The sequence below is a fragment of the Tenrec ecaudatus genome, chromosome 16 (assembly GCF_050624435.1).
Source record: "Tenrec ecaudatus isolate mTenEca1 chromosome 16, mTenEca1.hap1, whole genome shotgun sequence".
NCBI classification, from domain to species: domain Eukaryota; kingdom Metazoa; phylum Chordata; class Mammalia; order Afrosoricida; family Tenrecidae; genus Tenrec; species Tenrec ecaudatus.
In genome coordinates this window covers 6659773-6675541 of record NC_134545.1, presented here as the reverse complement: position 1 = coordinate 6675541, position 15769 = coordinate 6659773, and the positions used below count along the sequence as shown (strand labels likewise).

Genomic DNA, 15769 nt, shown 5'->3' with positions numbered 1-15769 from the left:
AGGGGTTATGAGCTGGACTGCGATGCACATGATCGGCAGTTTGAAACCCCCACCTGTTTCCAGGGAGAAAGACCGGGCTTTCTACTCCCGTAAGCAGTTACGGTCTCCAGTAACCCACAGGGGTCGCTATGAGTCAGCAATGAGTCAATGGCAATGACCATTGAACAACATGGCACCAAAAATGCATTCCTAAGCATAAGCCCAGCAGACAGGGATCCACATGTGCATCAAAAGCCCTGTTGTGAAATGCACACGCCAGTGGAGAAATTGTGAGATGCTCATGGCTGACTGAGGAGTGGTCTGCAGCTAACACAATATTATCGACGGATCACGTACATCCCAAAAAACCCCACTTATATAAAGGATGAAAACAGGCAAATCTCATTTCTCATTCAGTGTGAATGGTGCAAGGAAGTGACTGGGCAGGAAGCTGGAGGGGTCAGTGGGGTGCTGGTCACCCTGGTGGGCTCAGGTCAGTATGGGAACCAGAGAAGCACAGCCGGCCTCTCTGCACCTGAGTCAACCCCTTGTGACAGGGGACAACTGTCACATAGTTTCCCGGCCTGCTGTCTTTCTGAGAGCAGCTCTCCAAGTCTCTCTTCTGCAGAGCCACTGGGTGAATGTGAAACACTGGCCTTGTGACTCACTGTCTAGCACGTTACCCAGTGCTCCACCAAACCAAAGAACCAAACTTATTACCATGGAGTTGATGCTGACTCATAGAACTGCCCCTGTGAGTATCTATGTATGACAGTAGAAAGCCCTGTCTTCCTCCCACAGAGCAGCTGGTGGTTTCAGACTCCTGACCTCGCGGTTTGCAGCCCAATGCCTAACCCCTTGGGCTCTGTTGTTCCACCAGGGCTCCTTATGCGTAAGTTATAGTGTTACAAAATGTTTTCTGCAGGGAGCCTCGGTAGCCTAGTGGGTTCTGAATTGGGCTGTGAACCACAAGGTCAGCAGTTTGAACCCTGCAGTCTCTCTGGGAGACCGAGAAGGCTTTCTGTTTCTGAAAGCGCCTTGGAAACACACGGAGGCAGTCCCACATGAATCCACATGTAAGAGGAATTCTGTCTGAGTATGGATTCCCATTCTGATGTGAAATAAAAGTATTCCTGCAGCCAAAAAAAAATGTTTTCTGCAATGTACATTGCTATAAACCAAACCCACTGTAGAACTGCCCCTGTGCGTCTGTAAGACCATAAATCCTTACAGGAGCAGTTAGCAATACCTTTCTTCCTCAGAGGGGCTGGTGGGTTTGAACTGCTGACCTTTTGATTAGCATCCCAAAGTGCACCTTGGCTCCTTGTGCACTGTTAGTGAAACAAATAGCACAGGCTAGAATCGAGGGGCCTACCTTCCCAGCTAGCATAAGAACAGAGCGGACAAAGGTATAAGCCCAATGTTGGGAGAAATCTGGGGTCACAAGTTGGGGCAGAGCCAGCTGGTGACACACATGTACACACACAGTACACATTGTCCTGCTTCCTAAGGTCCAATGATACCTGGGAGAGGCTCAATCACAGCGCTGGATGGGAGAGTAGGTGCAGCTTCTCCAACATAACCTTCCTTCTAAAGCAGAACCTCCTCTTCACATTAGGGATGCCTATGTGGCTCAGAAATCCTGCAGAGTCACTCCTCTCAGACTCTCAGCCCCTGTGGCTCTGCTGAAGCTGAACCCAGGCACCCGCTTCCAGGGGTAGGGGGGCTGTACCAAGCCAATCAGAGTCAAACTGGGGACTTAGCACTGCCGAGACAGGTACAGTCTCTGGAATGGAAGAGGGAGAGGCTTGGTCTCACGTACTTCAGAGAGGTGACCAGGAAGGGCCAGGCCCGGGAGAAGGATGTCGTATTTTGTAAACTAGAGCAGTGGTTCTCAACCTGTGGGTCACAATCCCTTTGGGGGTCGAACGACCCTTTCACAGGGGTTGCCGGATTCATACCAGTAGCAAAATTACAGTGATAATGTAGCAACGAAAATCATTTTATGGTTGGGGGGGGTCACCGCCACATGAGGAGCTGTATGAAAGGGTGGAGACAATAGGAAGGTTGAGAACCGCTGAACTAGAGAATCAGCAAAAAACAAAGAAGGCCTCCAGTCGATGGAGGGACACAGTGGCTGCAACAATGGGCACACACACAGAACAACTGTGAGGGGCGCAGGACTGACCGGGCCGTCTCCTTCTGGGGTGTGTGTGGGGGGGAGTCGCAAAGAGTCGGAGCCAATTGGACGGCGCCAAAAGAAGCTGGGAGGATGGAAGCCAGGAGCAGCCAGGGCTCCCCAACCTGCGGGACCCCATGGGGGGGGGCAGCTTGCCTAGGATCAAAGCAGGAGGAGACCAGCAGGAAGGAGAAAATAGCGGATGCGCTGGCCTCCCAAGGGAACCTGTGAGTTTCTTGTTTTCTGAAGTCCATGTTGCCCTTAAACCAGCCGGAGTTAGGGTCTCGTGTGACAAACGTGCCCTAATTCCCCATAATGAGGTAGGGAACTCCGTGTTAATGGTGGAGGGGGTACCCAGAGTGGCCCTTAGTGTAAAGGAGTGTTTTTGTTTGATGTGGTGGTGGTGGACATAGGCCGGTGTACCTACACCCAGCTGACGCCCTCGATGTGTACAAGTCAGTGATGTGGTCGTACTGTCTAAGTGACGCAGCCAGGCTCAACACCCCCCTTACTGAGTGGCTCATCTTCCCCAGCACCATGCACTCCCTGCCTGCCCTATGGGAGTTTCCTACCTGAGCTTAGCAGGTGACATCACACCAGCCACTTCAGATTCTCAGAGGGCACACAGAGGTTATGGGGAGCAACAACAGTGACATTGCTCCAAGAACATGGTCCAATCCCTGGCATGTGCTTGGGCAGACTGTGGGCTGGGGGGGATGAACCGCTGCGTAGACTCGCAACCGCCATCAATTCAAAGAGAAGCGAGGAAAGCAAACCTATGCTCAGGGCCATGAGCTTGTTGTTGTTTGTTGTGAGATGCCACCAAGTTGGTTCTGACCCATGGTGACCCTGCGTACAGCAGAACAAAACACCGCGGGGACCTGCACCATCCTCACGATTGGTCTTATGTTGAGCCCATTGTGGAAGCCACAGTATCAAACCCTCTTGTCGGTGGTGTGAAATATTGATTTTTAATGACAAAGCAATGAAATGCTATCTTGAAGTATTGGTGGCGCATGGGTAACAGTGTTCATGCCGGGTACTCCTAGGTGGGGTATCTGCATATGGATGGACCCTCCTGGAGACGGAGAGAGGAGCGGTTCCTAAGACCATCTTAGGGTCCTAAGACCATCTGAAATGTGTTTTCTGAAATGTGTTTTCTGGTGGTCTTAGGTGACCCCTGTGAAAGGGTCATTCGACCCCCAGAGGGGTCGAGACCCACAGGTTGAGAACCGCTGTCTTAGCGCAATCAATGATGCAGAGCCAGAGGGTCAGAGGACTAAAGCTCAGAAGATAGGAAGGGAGTGTGTAAGAGAGCACAAGGAAACAGGAAGCACAGGGAGGACGTGGGAAGCGTGCTAGTACACTGGGGGACTGAATCAATGTCACGAAACAAAAAGTGGTATGAATTGAGAAATGGAAAACCAATTTGACCTGGAAACATATAGAAAATTCTGACTTTTTCATTAAAAACATTTTTAAAAATCTATTTCTTGGGTTAAAAAACAAAACCCAAACTCACTAAAGCATGCAGGAGGACAGAGTAGAACTGCCCCTTTGGGTTTCTAAGACATTTAAATCTGTGCAAAAATAAACAACCTCTTCTTTCTCCTGTGGAGTCACTGGTAGGTGCAAACAAATGACCCTGAGAACCCACCAGGGTTCATAGCAACCTTTAGGTTCAGGTCCCCAGTTAACTCCAGCTCTTCCTATTGCAGCAAATTGGTTCTTTTTTTATTTTTAGCAAATTGGTTCTTCCTGCTGACTGTCTCATAACAATTATTTTTTAAAATCTGCACACTTTTGGGTCAATTACTAGTCACTATCATGTGAAGCAAGGCCTGGTTGCGTATTATCTTATACATCAGGCTGCTACCTGCAAGACTGGCAGCTCAACCCCACAGCCACCCTACGGTAGAAAGATGAGGCTCTCTGCTCTCAGAGAGTTAAAAAGAAACTCTCTACACTCCCTGCCATCAAGTCGTTTCTGATTCATAGTGACCCTATAGAACAGGAGGGGACAGAACTGCCCCGGACAAAAAAAGATTAAAAAAAAAAAAAAAAAGAACTGTCCCTGTGGGTTTCTGAGACTGTGATTCTTTATCAGAATAGAAAGCCTTGCCTTTTTCCCTCAAAGTGAAGGGTGGTTTTGAACGTCTGACCTTGTAGTTAGCAGCCTAATGTGGAAGCCACTATACCACCGAAGTGCATTTCCAGATGATAAGGACAAGGAATTGACCCCAGAGTGTGTTACCAGATACTCAGTAGGAAGGGACAATTGGTTACATAGGAAGAACCGGAGTGCCAGCCTCAGAAACGCACAGGGGCAGGTTGGCTTTGTCCTACAGGGTTGCTATGAGTCAGAGTGGACACAATGGAAGTGAGTTTGGGGTTGACCATCTGAAGGCAGCTCCCACCTCCCTCAGCTCTCTCCTCCTCCATCCTGTGTGTCATCCGAAGTTGGCATCGATGGAACACAAATCCTATCTCCACACTTCACATCTGCCAGTAGTACCACCTACTGCCAAGTTCATGCCAACTGGTGGCGATCCCACATGTGCCAGAAGAGAACCAGCTGTGGCCTCTCCAAAGTCACTTCCTGGTCTCACTCGCTTGAATCCTGCCGGGGGATTCCAACAGCTGCCCTGTGGTTGCGTAGCTGAGCACTTAACCTTTGGCACTGGGAACTCCTTGGACAATGCTACCCCCCAAAAAAAAACCACTGTTGAGGAAACAATTCCGACTCACAGCCGCCCTATATGACAGTATAAAACTGGCCCCATAGTTTCCAAGGCTGTCACCTTGACGGAGGAGCCCTGGTGGCGCCGTGGTGAAGCACATAGCTGCAAACTGAAAAGCCGGAGGTTGCGCACACCAGCCGCTCAGTGGGAGAAAGCCGTGGCTGTCTGCATTTGTAAAGATAAAACCATGTGGGGCAGGTTGGCTCTGTCTGTCCTCTATGAACCCTATGAATCATTAGACTTGGGGATAATGGGTTCCGGTTCTGTACTCTTGATGGACACAGGCGATGATATCTTTCTCCCAGGGCTGCAAACTTCAGACCTTTTGGGTTGGCCAGCCAGATGCTTTCACCACTGTGCCACCAGGACTCCTTCCACCGCCCCCAAAAAAACAACCCCATTGCTGCCTGGTCAATTGCAACTCATTGTTATGGATTCAAACCACCAACCTCTGGGTTAGCAGCCCAGGGCTTACCTGCTGCACCAAGAGGGCTCTGCCCTTCCCCTCACTAGCTTGGCAATCAACTAGCAAAACGAAACGGAAAAGAACAAGTGTTGGCAAGAATGAGCAGGAATTGGGACTTGCACGCATTGCTGGTGGGAAAGACAAAAGGCATGTCGCTTGGGAGAGCAGTTTGTCGGTTTCTCCAAGGGTCAGAGGAGAGTTGCCGTACCAACCAACAGCCAAGCCCACTGCCACCCAGTCCATTCCAATTCATAGCAACCGTTTGAATCACTCCATGCCTACACCACAGGTCCACTAGAGCTCATTTGCTTTACTGAGTCCCAGCAATTCCACTCCTAGAATCTACCCACATAAGAGAAATGACAGACAATGCACATCCACACAAAAAACTATGGATATTCATAGTAGGATTATTCACAACCAAAAGGTCCATCCCAGGCCTGACAAGTGGATAAAGAGAATGTGGCATCAAAACACTGGGATCCTGACTCATGCAACAACAACATGGATGAACTCGGGGAGCAAGAAACTCAACTCGCGGCCATCGAATCGGTTCCGACTCGCAGTGGCCCGATAAAGCAGGGTAGAAATGCTCCTGTGGGTCTCCGAGGCTGTAAACCTTTATGGGAATACAAAGCCTCCTCTGTCTCCCACAGGACAGCTGGAGACCTGGTGGTTAGCCCTCTAAGGAGTCACCCCTACACCACCAAAACTCACTGCCATCAAGGAGGTGTCAGGCTAGAACTGCCCCCTGTGAGTTTCTGAGACTGTCATTCTTTACGGGAGTAGAAAGCCCTGTCTGTCTCCTAAAGGAGCCTTGGTAGTTGCCAACTACTGACCTTTCAGATCGCAGCCCAACACTCAACCACGGTGCCACTAGGGCTCCCTGATAAAGCGGATGGTGAGCAAAAGAAGATGCTGCCCAAGATGGATTGGCACAGGGACTGCAACAACGGGCCCAACCCTAAGCACCACCGGGAGGCTGGCGCGGGTCCATGGGGGACCTGTGGGACATAAGAAACTGACCCAGTGGCACCTAACAACAACAGCGGATGCACAAATTATGAATCTACTAAGAACCCCCTGGCAAGTACCCTGCAGCTGTCTTAAAATGGTCAGTTTTCCAGTCTGTGACTTTTATCTGCAGAAAGAAAATTGTTCTTAAATCCCTTCGCCTCAACTAAAACAAGTAACATCGCCGCCGTGCTCCATTCCTTGCTGAAAACACCCCAGCAGCTTCCCTGGCACTCGAGGTCAAGCCCAAGTTCCCCATAGTGGCTACAAGCCCCTACAAGACCTGGCCCAGCTCCCACCTCCTGACTCCTCTTTTTCCCTCACTTGCCCCACCCCTGCCTTTGCTCAACCTTCTGCCTGGAATGTTCTTTCCCCAAAGCCAGCCGCTCAGCACGGCTTCTCACTCATCAAAGGCCCTCTTCACCGGCCATTCCACCAAAACACAGCCCCGTATGTACAATCACCCGGCTTGAGTTCTTTTGAGCCTTTATGCTGCCTGAAAATAAGGACATATGTATTGGAAGCCCGTCGACTTCTTCACTACTCGTCGCTCCCAACCCTCAGGTGAGAACCTTGTCTGTCATGTTCACAGCTCCGAACATGCCTCCATTTAGAACAGATCCACTCAACAACTTCCGGTGAGATCCAAAAGTGCCACCTGCTACCCAATCCAGAACCCAAGGCACTGGTCTCCCACCAACCACTGCTCTCTCAGTAATATAAGCCAAGCTGTTCAGCGGAGTCCCTGGAATTCAAACAGTCAGCTTTTGATTCCATCCAGGGGCACCTTGGAAGGAGGTCCTGGCGATCTAATTTCAAAACCAAAAAAACCCAAGCGCACTGCCATCGAGCCGATTATGACTCACAGCGACCCTATACAGGCTTTCCGAGGCTGGCAATCTTTACATTCTCCCAAGGAACAGCTGATGGATTTGAACCGCTAACCATGTAGTTATGAGTCCTATGCTTAGCCCACAGCGCTACGGAAAGCCCTATGAAGCAAACAAAGCTCTGCTGCAGGGCAAGAGTCAGAATGGAGTTGACATCAGTTGTGGGATTCTGCCTGCACCCCGTTTTTTGGTTGTTGTTGGGGTTTTATTGCCTCCAGAGCTATCAGTGGCAGCCTCACCCCAGGCTACCAGAAGCACTGGGAATCAGAAGAGGAATAACCCTCCTCTCAAGAAACAGAAAGTCTTATAGGAGTCACAAGCACCCAATGTTTACCCAGCAACCGGTAAACAAACGCCCAGGAGAGCTGCAGCTTGCTGTGCTGACACCCAAGCTGAAGGCCAGGGTCCAAGCTGGCCCTCATAAAGCTGCGGGCCAGCCAACATCCCCACCAAGGTTTGGTGACACTGCAGTGGGACCTGGTTAGCTGGCACAGTTGCAGCTAACACCTGCTGCCTCCACTCCTCCTCCCACAAGGCTCTCTTATCAGCTGCAGTTAAGTCTTAGCGTTTTCCCCTTCCTCCCTCCTCCTCTTCCTTCCCTCCCACCCGAGCTCCCAGAGCTCAGTGCAGCCACCGGGCCAGGCACTCACTCACCTACAAGGAGCTTGACGTCTCGGACTGTGAAGTCAGGGTCTGGCATCCTGCGAAGGAGGGAGCATAGGTGGCCAGTGAGAAGAGGGGCATTGTGGAGCCAAACCCCTACTCTGGGGCGTGGAGGTGTGTGTGAATTTCCCAGAGGGTTCCCAAGGAGTCAGCCAACCTCCACAATAAAGTGAGGATCAAGGATGTCTGTCAAGTGTGTATCACTCACTCACTGCCATCGAGTTGGTGCCGACTCCTAGCGACCCTAGAGAGCAGGGTGGAACCTCCCCCGTGAGTTTACAGGAGTAGAAAGTCCCACCTTCCACCCACCCCACCCCACTAAACCCATGTAGCAGCTAGTGGTTTCAAACTGCTGACCTTGCAGGTCACAGCCGAATGAGTAAACAACAGGCACCAGGGCTTCAGCGAAGTGTGCCACAGTGTGACAAAAGCTTAGAAGTGTGAGAGTGGCCAAAATGCAGCAGAGACACAAAGCGCACCCGGCTTCTGAGGAAATGGTGCCCATGGGCTTACTGAGTGCAGGGCATTGAGAAGCACAGTAATATGAGGTATGCCCATGTCGGAGGAGGCCTCAGAAAGGCTGCCCAAGAAGAAAAGCAACCCCTCCCTCTTCTGCAGATGAGGTGGGGGTGTCCCTCCACCCCCGTACTTCTCCAGGGAAGACCAAACTGTGAGGCCCAGGGGAGGGCAGACACCTGCTCCCTGTTAAGGTAAATGGTCTGTGGATGGTCTTCTCCGTGCCCCCCCACCACCACCACCCCAAGACTCCCCATAGGCACTGTCAAGAGGGTGGAGGGATATAAAGGTGCACACGCCAGTGCCAGGCCTTTGTCAACATTGACTAGAATGGTTGTGAAGACCCCTGGATGGGGAAAATGATTAACAGCTGCTAAGTAAAGACTGTCACTGTAAGTAGGAACTCGCTCGATGGCGATGAGAAACCAGTCCACCCAGACACACCTTGGAAAGGCCTGGTGATCTACTTCCAAACAAAACAAAACAAACAAGCAAACACTAAAGATCCCAGGGAACACAGTTCTACATGAGGGGCCAACATGAGGAGCCATCGACCTGAAGGAAATCGTTCATAACAGAGGCTTCACTCGTCCTTAGGTTGACGGGAATGAAGGAAGCTCCTCCCTCACACTAGCGTGGCGGACCATCCACGCTGGACCTATGGCTGGACAGAGGCAGGCTGAGATGATACCTTCAGCCTCCTCTCTGGTTCCCCTGCTCAAGGGTGGAAACCTGTTCTTCCAGCCCACCTCCTGCCCTCTCCCCAACATGGGGCTCTGACAGATCTCAGCATGGGAGAAAGTAAACAAGAGGCAGAAGAACCAGGAGCTGTGGGCAGAGATTATAGGAAATACACCTCTGCCCGCAGAAAGGAATTGAAGGATCAAGTGCGAGCAAGAGTCACAGTAGAGAGTGAGTACCTATGTGGCCTGCCCCAAGACTTAAAGGTTGGCCAAACTCCTTGTACCTTGGGCCCAGCCTCAGTTTCCCAGTGTTGTTCCAAGATCTCTAGTTCTTGGAGAGGAATGGAGGAGAGGATGGGAACAACACTACTTAAGTCCTGTGTGCCCAAACCATCACAAAATGACCCATCCATGGTACATTTCCACCCTCTTCTTTGTGGGAACCAAACAAGCAAACCAAACCACATCAATTGCCACAGAATCTGAGGCCTGACAGAAACCCATGCGTTCCACACAAGCCAAAGCAAGCAGAAGCTGGCCCTAAAGGTTGGAGATGGGAAAAGGCTGTCAACTGTGCCAGGGAGGGAAATCAAGGGAAGAAGCGATTTGTTTCATCAACTTACTTAATTCCCAGGTCGTCCTTTTCTCGGAATATCAGCGGCACCCTGAGAGCTTCTTTCTGCACGTACTCATAGTTGAAATCTGTTTGGGGGTTTGGATAAAAACAAGTTGGTTAAGTCATGATGGAGGGAGGCCACCACAGTCGGCTGATGAGGAGGCAAAGAATGATGGCCAAGGGGCAGGGAACCTGCTTGATGCAGTGACCAACTCAATAGCAAAGGATCCCCCTGGGGACTATAGGGAAATAGGCGAGGCAAAGCCCCAGCAAAGCCATGCCAACTCGCAGTTCCTCTGCCCACTCAATCATTCCTTGCATGCCCCACAGGTCAGAACTTGTCAAGGAGCAGCCCAAGGTTTGGGTTGGGAGACTCGAGAGAGCCCCACGGAGGAAGAGCTATAGTTATTGAGGGGCAGAGAACTCACTTCAAGCTAAGCTTAGAGGGTGGTGGTGTTAAGGATCTTTGAATCAGTTCAAGCCAGGGGCACCCGGAGTACAACGGAACAGAACAAAACACTGCCCCATCCTGGGCCTTCCTCTCAACTGTTGCATCCCTAGAGCCTACCACTGCAGGCACTACTGTCAATCCCAGCTCCTCAAGGGTCTTCCTCTTGTGTGTTGACCCTCAACCAAAGCACGATATCCTCCAAAGAACACGACACAAAGTCTCACCAAGCTTGATTGTATGAAGCATGCTGGTTATTCTTCTACCAAGACAGATCTGGGCGTTTTTCAGGCAGCCCATGGTATATTCAACATTCTTTACCAACACCATCGTTCAAAGGCACCCATTCTTCTTCAGTCTTCCTTGTGCGTGGTCCAGGTTCCCCAGGCAACACGAGGCGACCAGAGCTCTCATGGCTTGGACAGCTCGCACCTGAGTCCTCAAAGTGAGATCTCGCTTTTTGAAGACTTCTTTAATGGAAGTTAAATCAGAAAGTGGAGGGGCTGCAAAATGGAAGCCCGCTACATGGGAAGATCTGAAGCCCTAGGGGGGCGGCTGGGAAAGGGGGGGGCGCCCATTGTAGCTGAGTATCAGTGAAGATCTTATTGTAATATCCTGGGTAGTGAAGGGGAGGGACAAGAGCTGGTTTCCCTGGAAACTGTGTATTTGGTGCCAAAATCACAGGGAACTGGGCCCGGCGCTGTCGTCTGTAATAGGGGAAGTCTGTTACAGGCATCACATTCTTTGCTTCAAAGAGAGGAGCTCAAGAAGGATGTTCCTCTGCAGGTGAAGGCCCATAAAGACAGTGTGCACAGTAAGGTCTAGTAGAGACCTCCAAACTTCCAGCATACAAAGAAAACCTCAGATGAATTTATTTCCTTGCCCTGTTCCAAAACTGGCCCATAACCCTGGTTCTGGCGCTGAGGGAGGTGGGAGATAAAAGCCACGTGTAACCAGAGACACAAGTGCTCCCTGGCCAGACAGAGGGTGATGGAAGAAGTCGCAGGCCACTGCAGCAGGGTCCCAGAGAAACAGTTCAGCAGGGCAGTCTGGGCGGGAGGAGGAGGCGGCGACGAGGGCAATTGGGCCCTGAAGAGATGAGGGAACAAAACCCCCAGCCAGGGAAAGGCCTGACCTCCTCTCCACAGCTCAGAATCCCAGGGCGCTCAGTGAATGGGGATTCCTAAGGATTTAAAAGAAGAGCAGTTTAAGAAGCTTCTATCTGGAATCCAGGCTAAAGGGTTCTTTTTCTCGACTCTTCCCTCGAGTTTTGGGGCCAGATCTGAATTCACTAGTAAAACCCTCTGGTCCTCTCCTTTTAAAGGAGCCTGGATAGCCGATCTGAGGAGACTAAACATTAGAACTTCCTTTCTGCAATATTCCACACACAACCACCACCCCACCCATGTCTGTGCACCCGGAGCCCAGCTCCTGAGGTCAGGGACTCCAGGGCTGCTTCCACTCCCTCAGAGGCTGAGGTAGAAAGGCCCAGAGACCCTGGGATAAGAACCCCTTCCAAATGGCCAGGAAGAGTTTGCATATTGTTTTCCCACAGGATCTGCCAAACAACTCAGTGAAAGGGAGGGGGGTTGGAATTAAGGCCCTGAAGGAAATTTAAATGGGGCCAGGACTAGCCTGCTAGCCTAGGCAGAGCCGGTAGGCTGGAAGAAACCTCTTCCCTCCCCCTACAACTTCCCGCGACGCCCCCCCCCCACCGGAGCCCAGCGCCCCAGGAGGTCATGGGCACAAAAGAGAAACTTCAAAAATGCAAAGCCGGATGGTGGCTTCTGGGGGCTAGCCCCACAGCTCCGCAGTCCTAGCCAGTCAACCAGAACTCTGAGGAGGGAGGCCCTTCCCTGAGCAGCAGCTCCTGGAGAGATGGGAGTGTTTCAGGGGAATTAAATAAAATGTAAGGTAACTCAGATATCTGAGGGGGAAAAAGAACCGGCAAAGCCTATAAGGGGCGTTTAAAGATGCATGGACAGTCAAGGCTAGGTCCAAGTTAAGAACCCACAGGCCAAGCTGTGTTCCCAGGGCAGGGTGACTCTGGATGCAGACGGGTGGGCCTGCACTCTGAAGGCCTGGGACCCAAATGAGAGAGATCTCCCAAAGTCCACAGGGTGCTCCTCACTGCCAGGAGAAACTCGGGCCCTGAGGGCCTCAAGCTGGGGTGACATCCAGAAACCCCAAAGACTCCCCCACTGGACTAGAAAACTAGCGGAGGGGCAGTGGGGGGGGGGAGGACACATAAGGAAAAGTCCCTCTTCAAATTGACTCGGCAAATCTTCAGCTGGAAGTCACCCGATTACTCCCAGGACCCATGACTCCTAGTCCCCAGCTTCAGCAAGGGCTGCAGGGTCTGAGGCATAAATGGGGGTGTCATCCCAATAACTGAAGCTCAGCCAACCTGGGTTCTAACCTGGCTGACCCAACCAGAGCACTTGAGCACTGCAGGCCCCCAGGCCTGAGTGGGAGCGTGTTGCAGGAACTCAGGAGCATGGGGTCCCTAGCTCTCAGGACCCTAGATGGCACTGGGCTCTAGAGGTTTCAGGCCTAGGATGGCCTCACCCCCAATGCCCTGAGGGAGCCCCGAGTCCCCCTACAGCTAAACTGCACCTTGGGATGTTGAGGATGTTCTAGGAGCCGGGAGCAGGGCCGGCTCCTCCCCATCCCGGGTCGCTCCATGGGTCTGGCAATCCCCAAGTCCCTCAGTTCTACCCACCCTAGGGCTGGTGGGTCGAGCGCCTGGCCTAGGCCCACGCCTGGCCGCGTTCCCGCCTGCCCTCCTCCTTCGCCACCCCCTCTCACCCCACCCCCCCAGTGCTCGGCCTCGTTTCGTCACTGGATCCCCTGGAATGGGGGACGCGGGCGCGAAATACGAACCTAACCACCGGCAGCTCTCTCCCCACGTGCGCGCAGCCCGAAGGCGGAGGGTGGCGCGGAGGGGGCGCCTCACCTTTGCCCTCCATGGCGTGCACGAAGTCTCCCTGGTACAGTTGGCTGCGCAGCTTCTCCTCCAGGCTGAAGCCCCGGACGCTGACGATCTCCTCCACGTCCGACAAGTCCTCGTTCTCGTCGTATCTCTGGCGATCGATCGGGCGCTGCGGAGACCCAAACCAGAAAGCCGGGACCGTTATGGGGAAGGGGACCAAAGGGGGTCGCCCGTCTTCCCTGAGTCCGGCGTGAACAGGTGCACCCCACCCCACCCTCGAGCCCGAACAACTTTGCTACCATGCCAAAGATGCTGAAAATCAAGATAAGAAGTGGGACCCGCACGCCCAGCTCCGGCTGCGCCCTACACAGAGCATCTGCTGCCGCGATTGTGGAGGCCATCGGAGGGACATCTGGGGACCCTCCCTTGTCCCCCACCCCGGAGGTGCGTGGAGCCGTGCCCACTAGCCCGCCGCCCGGTGATGTAACCCCGGCAGGGGGCTCCGGCGCGGGCTGGCGGGGCGGACGTAGGCCCCGAAGACGCCGCGGCAGCGCCCAGCTTGGCGGTCACCGAGCACCGGCGCCGGCGGCGGCAAGAGCCCAGCAGCCGGATCCCAGGCCGGCAGCATTTCTGAGTCTGGAGCTGCCGGAGAAGCAGCAAAGCGGCGGTGGAAAGACTGAGTACCCCTCTGCCCCCGCCGCCCTCCCGCCACTGCAAGAAGAGGAGGTGAAGGGGGGTCTTGGGGCTCGGGGCTTAGGAGAAGAAGAGGCAGCCAAGCCCGCCACAAAGCTTCCATCGAAGACCCCAAAACGCACCAGCAGCTGCCTCATCGCCCCACCAGCGCGCGCGCACACTCACTTCCTAAGGAGACTCCCCCGGCACTCCTCGCATCCCCCAGCCTCCTCCCTCCGCCGCCCGGAGCCCGGCCCGCAGCCCCCCAGGTCCCTGGCGAACCCCGAGCCAGTTCAGCCCCCCTTCACGCCTTTCCCCGCCACCACCTCCCCACTTAAGTGTCTGAGGTTCAGCCTCACAAGGGACTGGAGGAGTAAGCTGCTTGCTTCCTTTTGCATGCAATTTATTATATTTTTCCGGTCCTCTTGCAAAATACAGAAAAGGAAAGAAAAGCCAGCAGGAAATAATAATTTTTTTAAATCTATCGTATATCAGATACAGATTTGGGAATTAAAAAAAAAAAGCTACACACCAATCTTCTTCCAGAGTCTTTCTCTGCCTCCATTTTTTTTAGGAGAGTTCACCAATTAATTGTCAACACTCCTGCCCCCAGCATTTTGGCCGAGGGGGGAAGGAGGGAAGACCAAAGAAAACAAACCGGAAAATAAACAAATAAAGAAGCCCGAGAGAGCCGAGATCTACAAAGTTTTGCACCAACACTTGGGCAGCTCCGTTTGCAAAGTCCTAGGAAACCATTTTCAGCAGTTGGGGGGGGAGGCGTCGACGTCATAATCCCCGGAACGTAAACATTGTTGCCGATCGCGCTGGGAGCCCGCGGCCGGGCTAGTGGTGGGGGGGCCCTCGGCCGGGGATCGGGGGGCGGGGGCGGCGGACCTTAGCGGCTCGGGTAGGGAGGGGGCCCCGGCGGCCCCGGGCGCCGCTCGGCGCCCCGGCAGCGCTGTTTTGTTGTTGGGTCACGAGTGCGCCTCTGCACGCAGGCGCCGCCGCCGCCCGGGACTGGTGTGCTGAGCTGACTTTTGGAGGCTGGCTCGCCGGCGGCGGGCGCATCCCGGAGACGACCGAGTGGGGGTGGGGGCGGCCCGGAGGTGTCGATTTGCACGGCTGGCCGCAGCGGGGTGGGGGTGGGGGTTTAGGGGGCCTGAGAATGCAAGCCGAGCTTGTGGGCGTGAAACCCCCCGGGGCCTGGCATTCTCCCTAAAAAACGACCCCCCACTGCCCAAAGTTCCCCACGGGCTGCCCCTTTCCTTTCTTCATCGGTTCCACCCCATCACCCCAAACGCCAGACCGTTGGTATCTATTATTGTTAAAATTTGAGGGCTTTTCGGCTGCACGTCTTTTACCCAAATTTGTGAGTGGAGGCGCAACCTGGTCCAGAGCCCCACTCTCACTCCCCATACGCGGACCAGCGATCCTAGGGACGAAGGACTTTGGGGCTCAGCGCAACCCCATACCTGTACGGAGTGCATTCACTTTTTAAATGTCCTGAACTCACCGCTCCGAACACACACACACACACACACACTAATTACGGCCACACCAGAGTGACCAGGAAACTGTCTTTCATTCGTTCTGTCCCCTGTGCGGAGTCCTATGCCAGGTAATGAAATCTGGACAATATTTAAAGGTCCCTGTGCTCGCAGAGAGGAGGAAATGGGTGGTCAGAAGTGAAAGGAGGAGAGAGTGGGAGCGAAGGGCTCGTAACAGCCCCAGCACCTGCAAGGGCGAACCCGGGGGAATGTCGCTCCAGGATTGGTTACAGGGACCCAAAGCGAGGTGCCGACTGGTTCATCCTAGAGGGCTTCGTGGCTGCCCTGTGAGCGCTCTTTACACGTGTGTCTGATGAGGTGTGGGCATGCTTCCCACATCGATACTGTTCACCGGGAGCCTCAGAACCAGACTCCTTACGGAAGTCCTGACGAACAGCGATCTCAGCCACTTTGCTGCCCCGA

General features: G+C 53.4%; 1 protein-coding gene across 5 annotated transcripts in view; it reads right to left on the bottom strand.

The window, feature by feature from the left end:
* The window catches only part of KDM2B (lysine demethylase 2B), a 112049-nt gene extending 97298 nt beyond the window's left edge, over nucleotides 1-14751 (bottom strand). For 3 of the 5 annotated variants that reach the window (XM_075534759.1, XM_075534757.1, XM_075534758.1), the window contains exons 1-4: nucleotides 14332-14750; nucleotides 13152-13296; nucleotides 9755-9833; nucleotides 7924-7970 (exon numbers count right to left, since the gene is read on the bottom strand). In XM_075534759.1, the coding sequence (XP_075390874.1) occupies nucleotides 7924-7970; nucleotides 9755-9833; nucleotides 13152-13296; nucleotides 14332-14364 (304 nt within the window). In that variant the 5' untranslated portion in view covers nucleotides 14365-14750. Of the gene's footprint in view, nucleotides 1-7923; nucleotides 7971-9754; nucleotides 9834-13151; nucleotides 13297-14331 lie in introns of all 5 variants that reach the window. The other 2 variants (XM_075534760.1, XM_075534761.1) reach the window with 2 other exon arrangements.
* Nucleotides 14752-15769: the final 1018 nt, after the last annotated feature.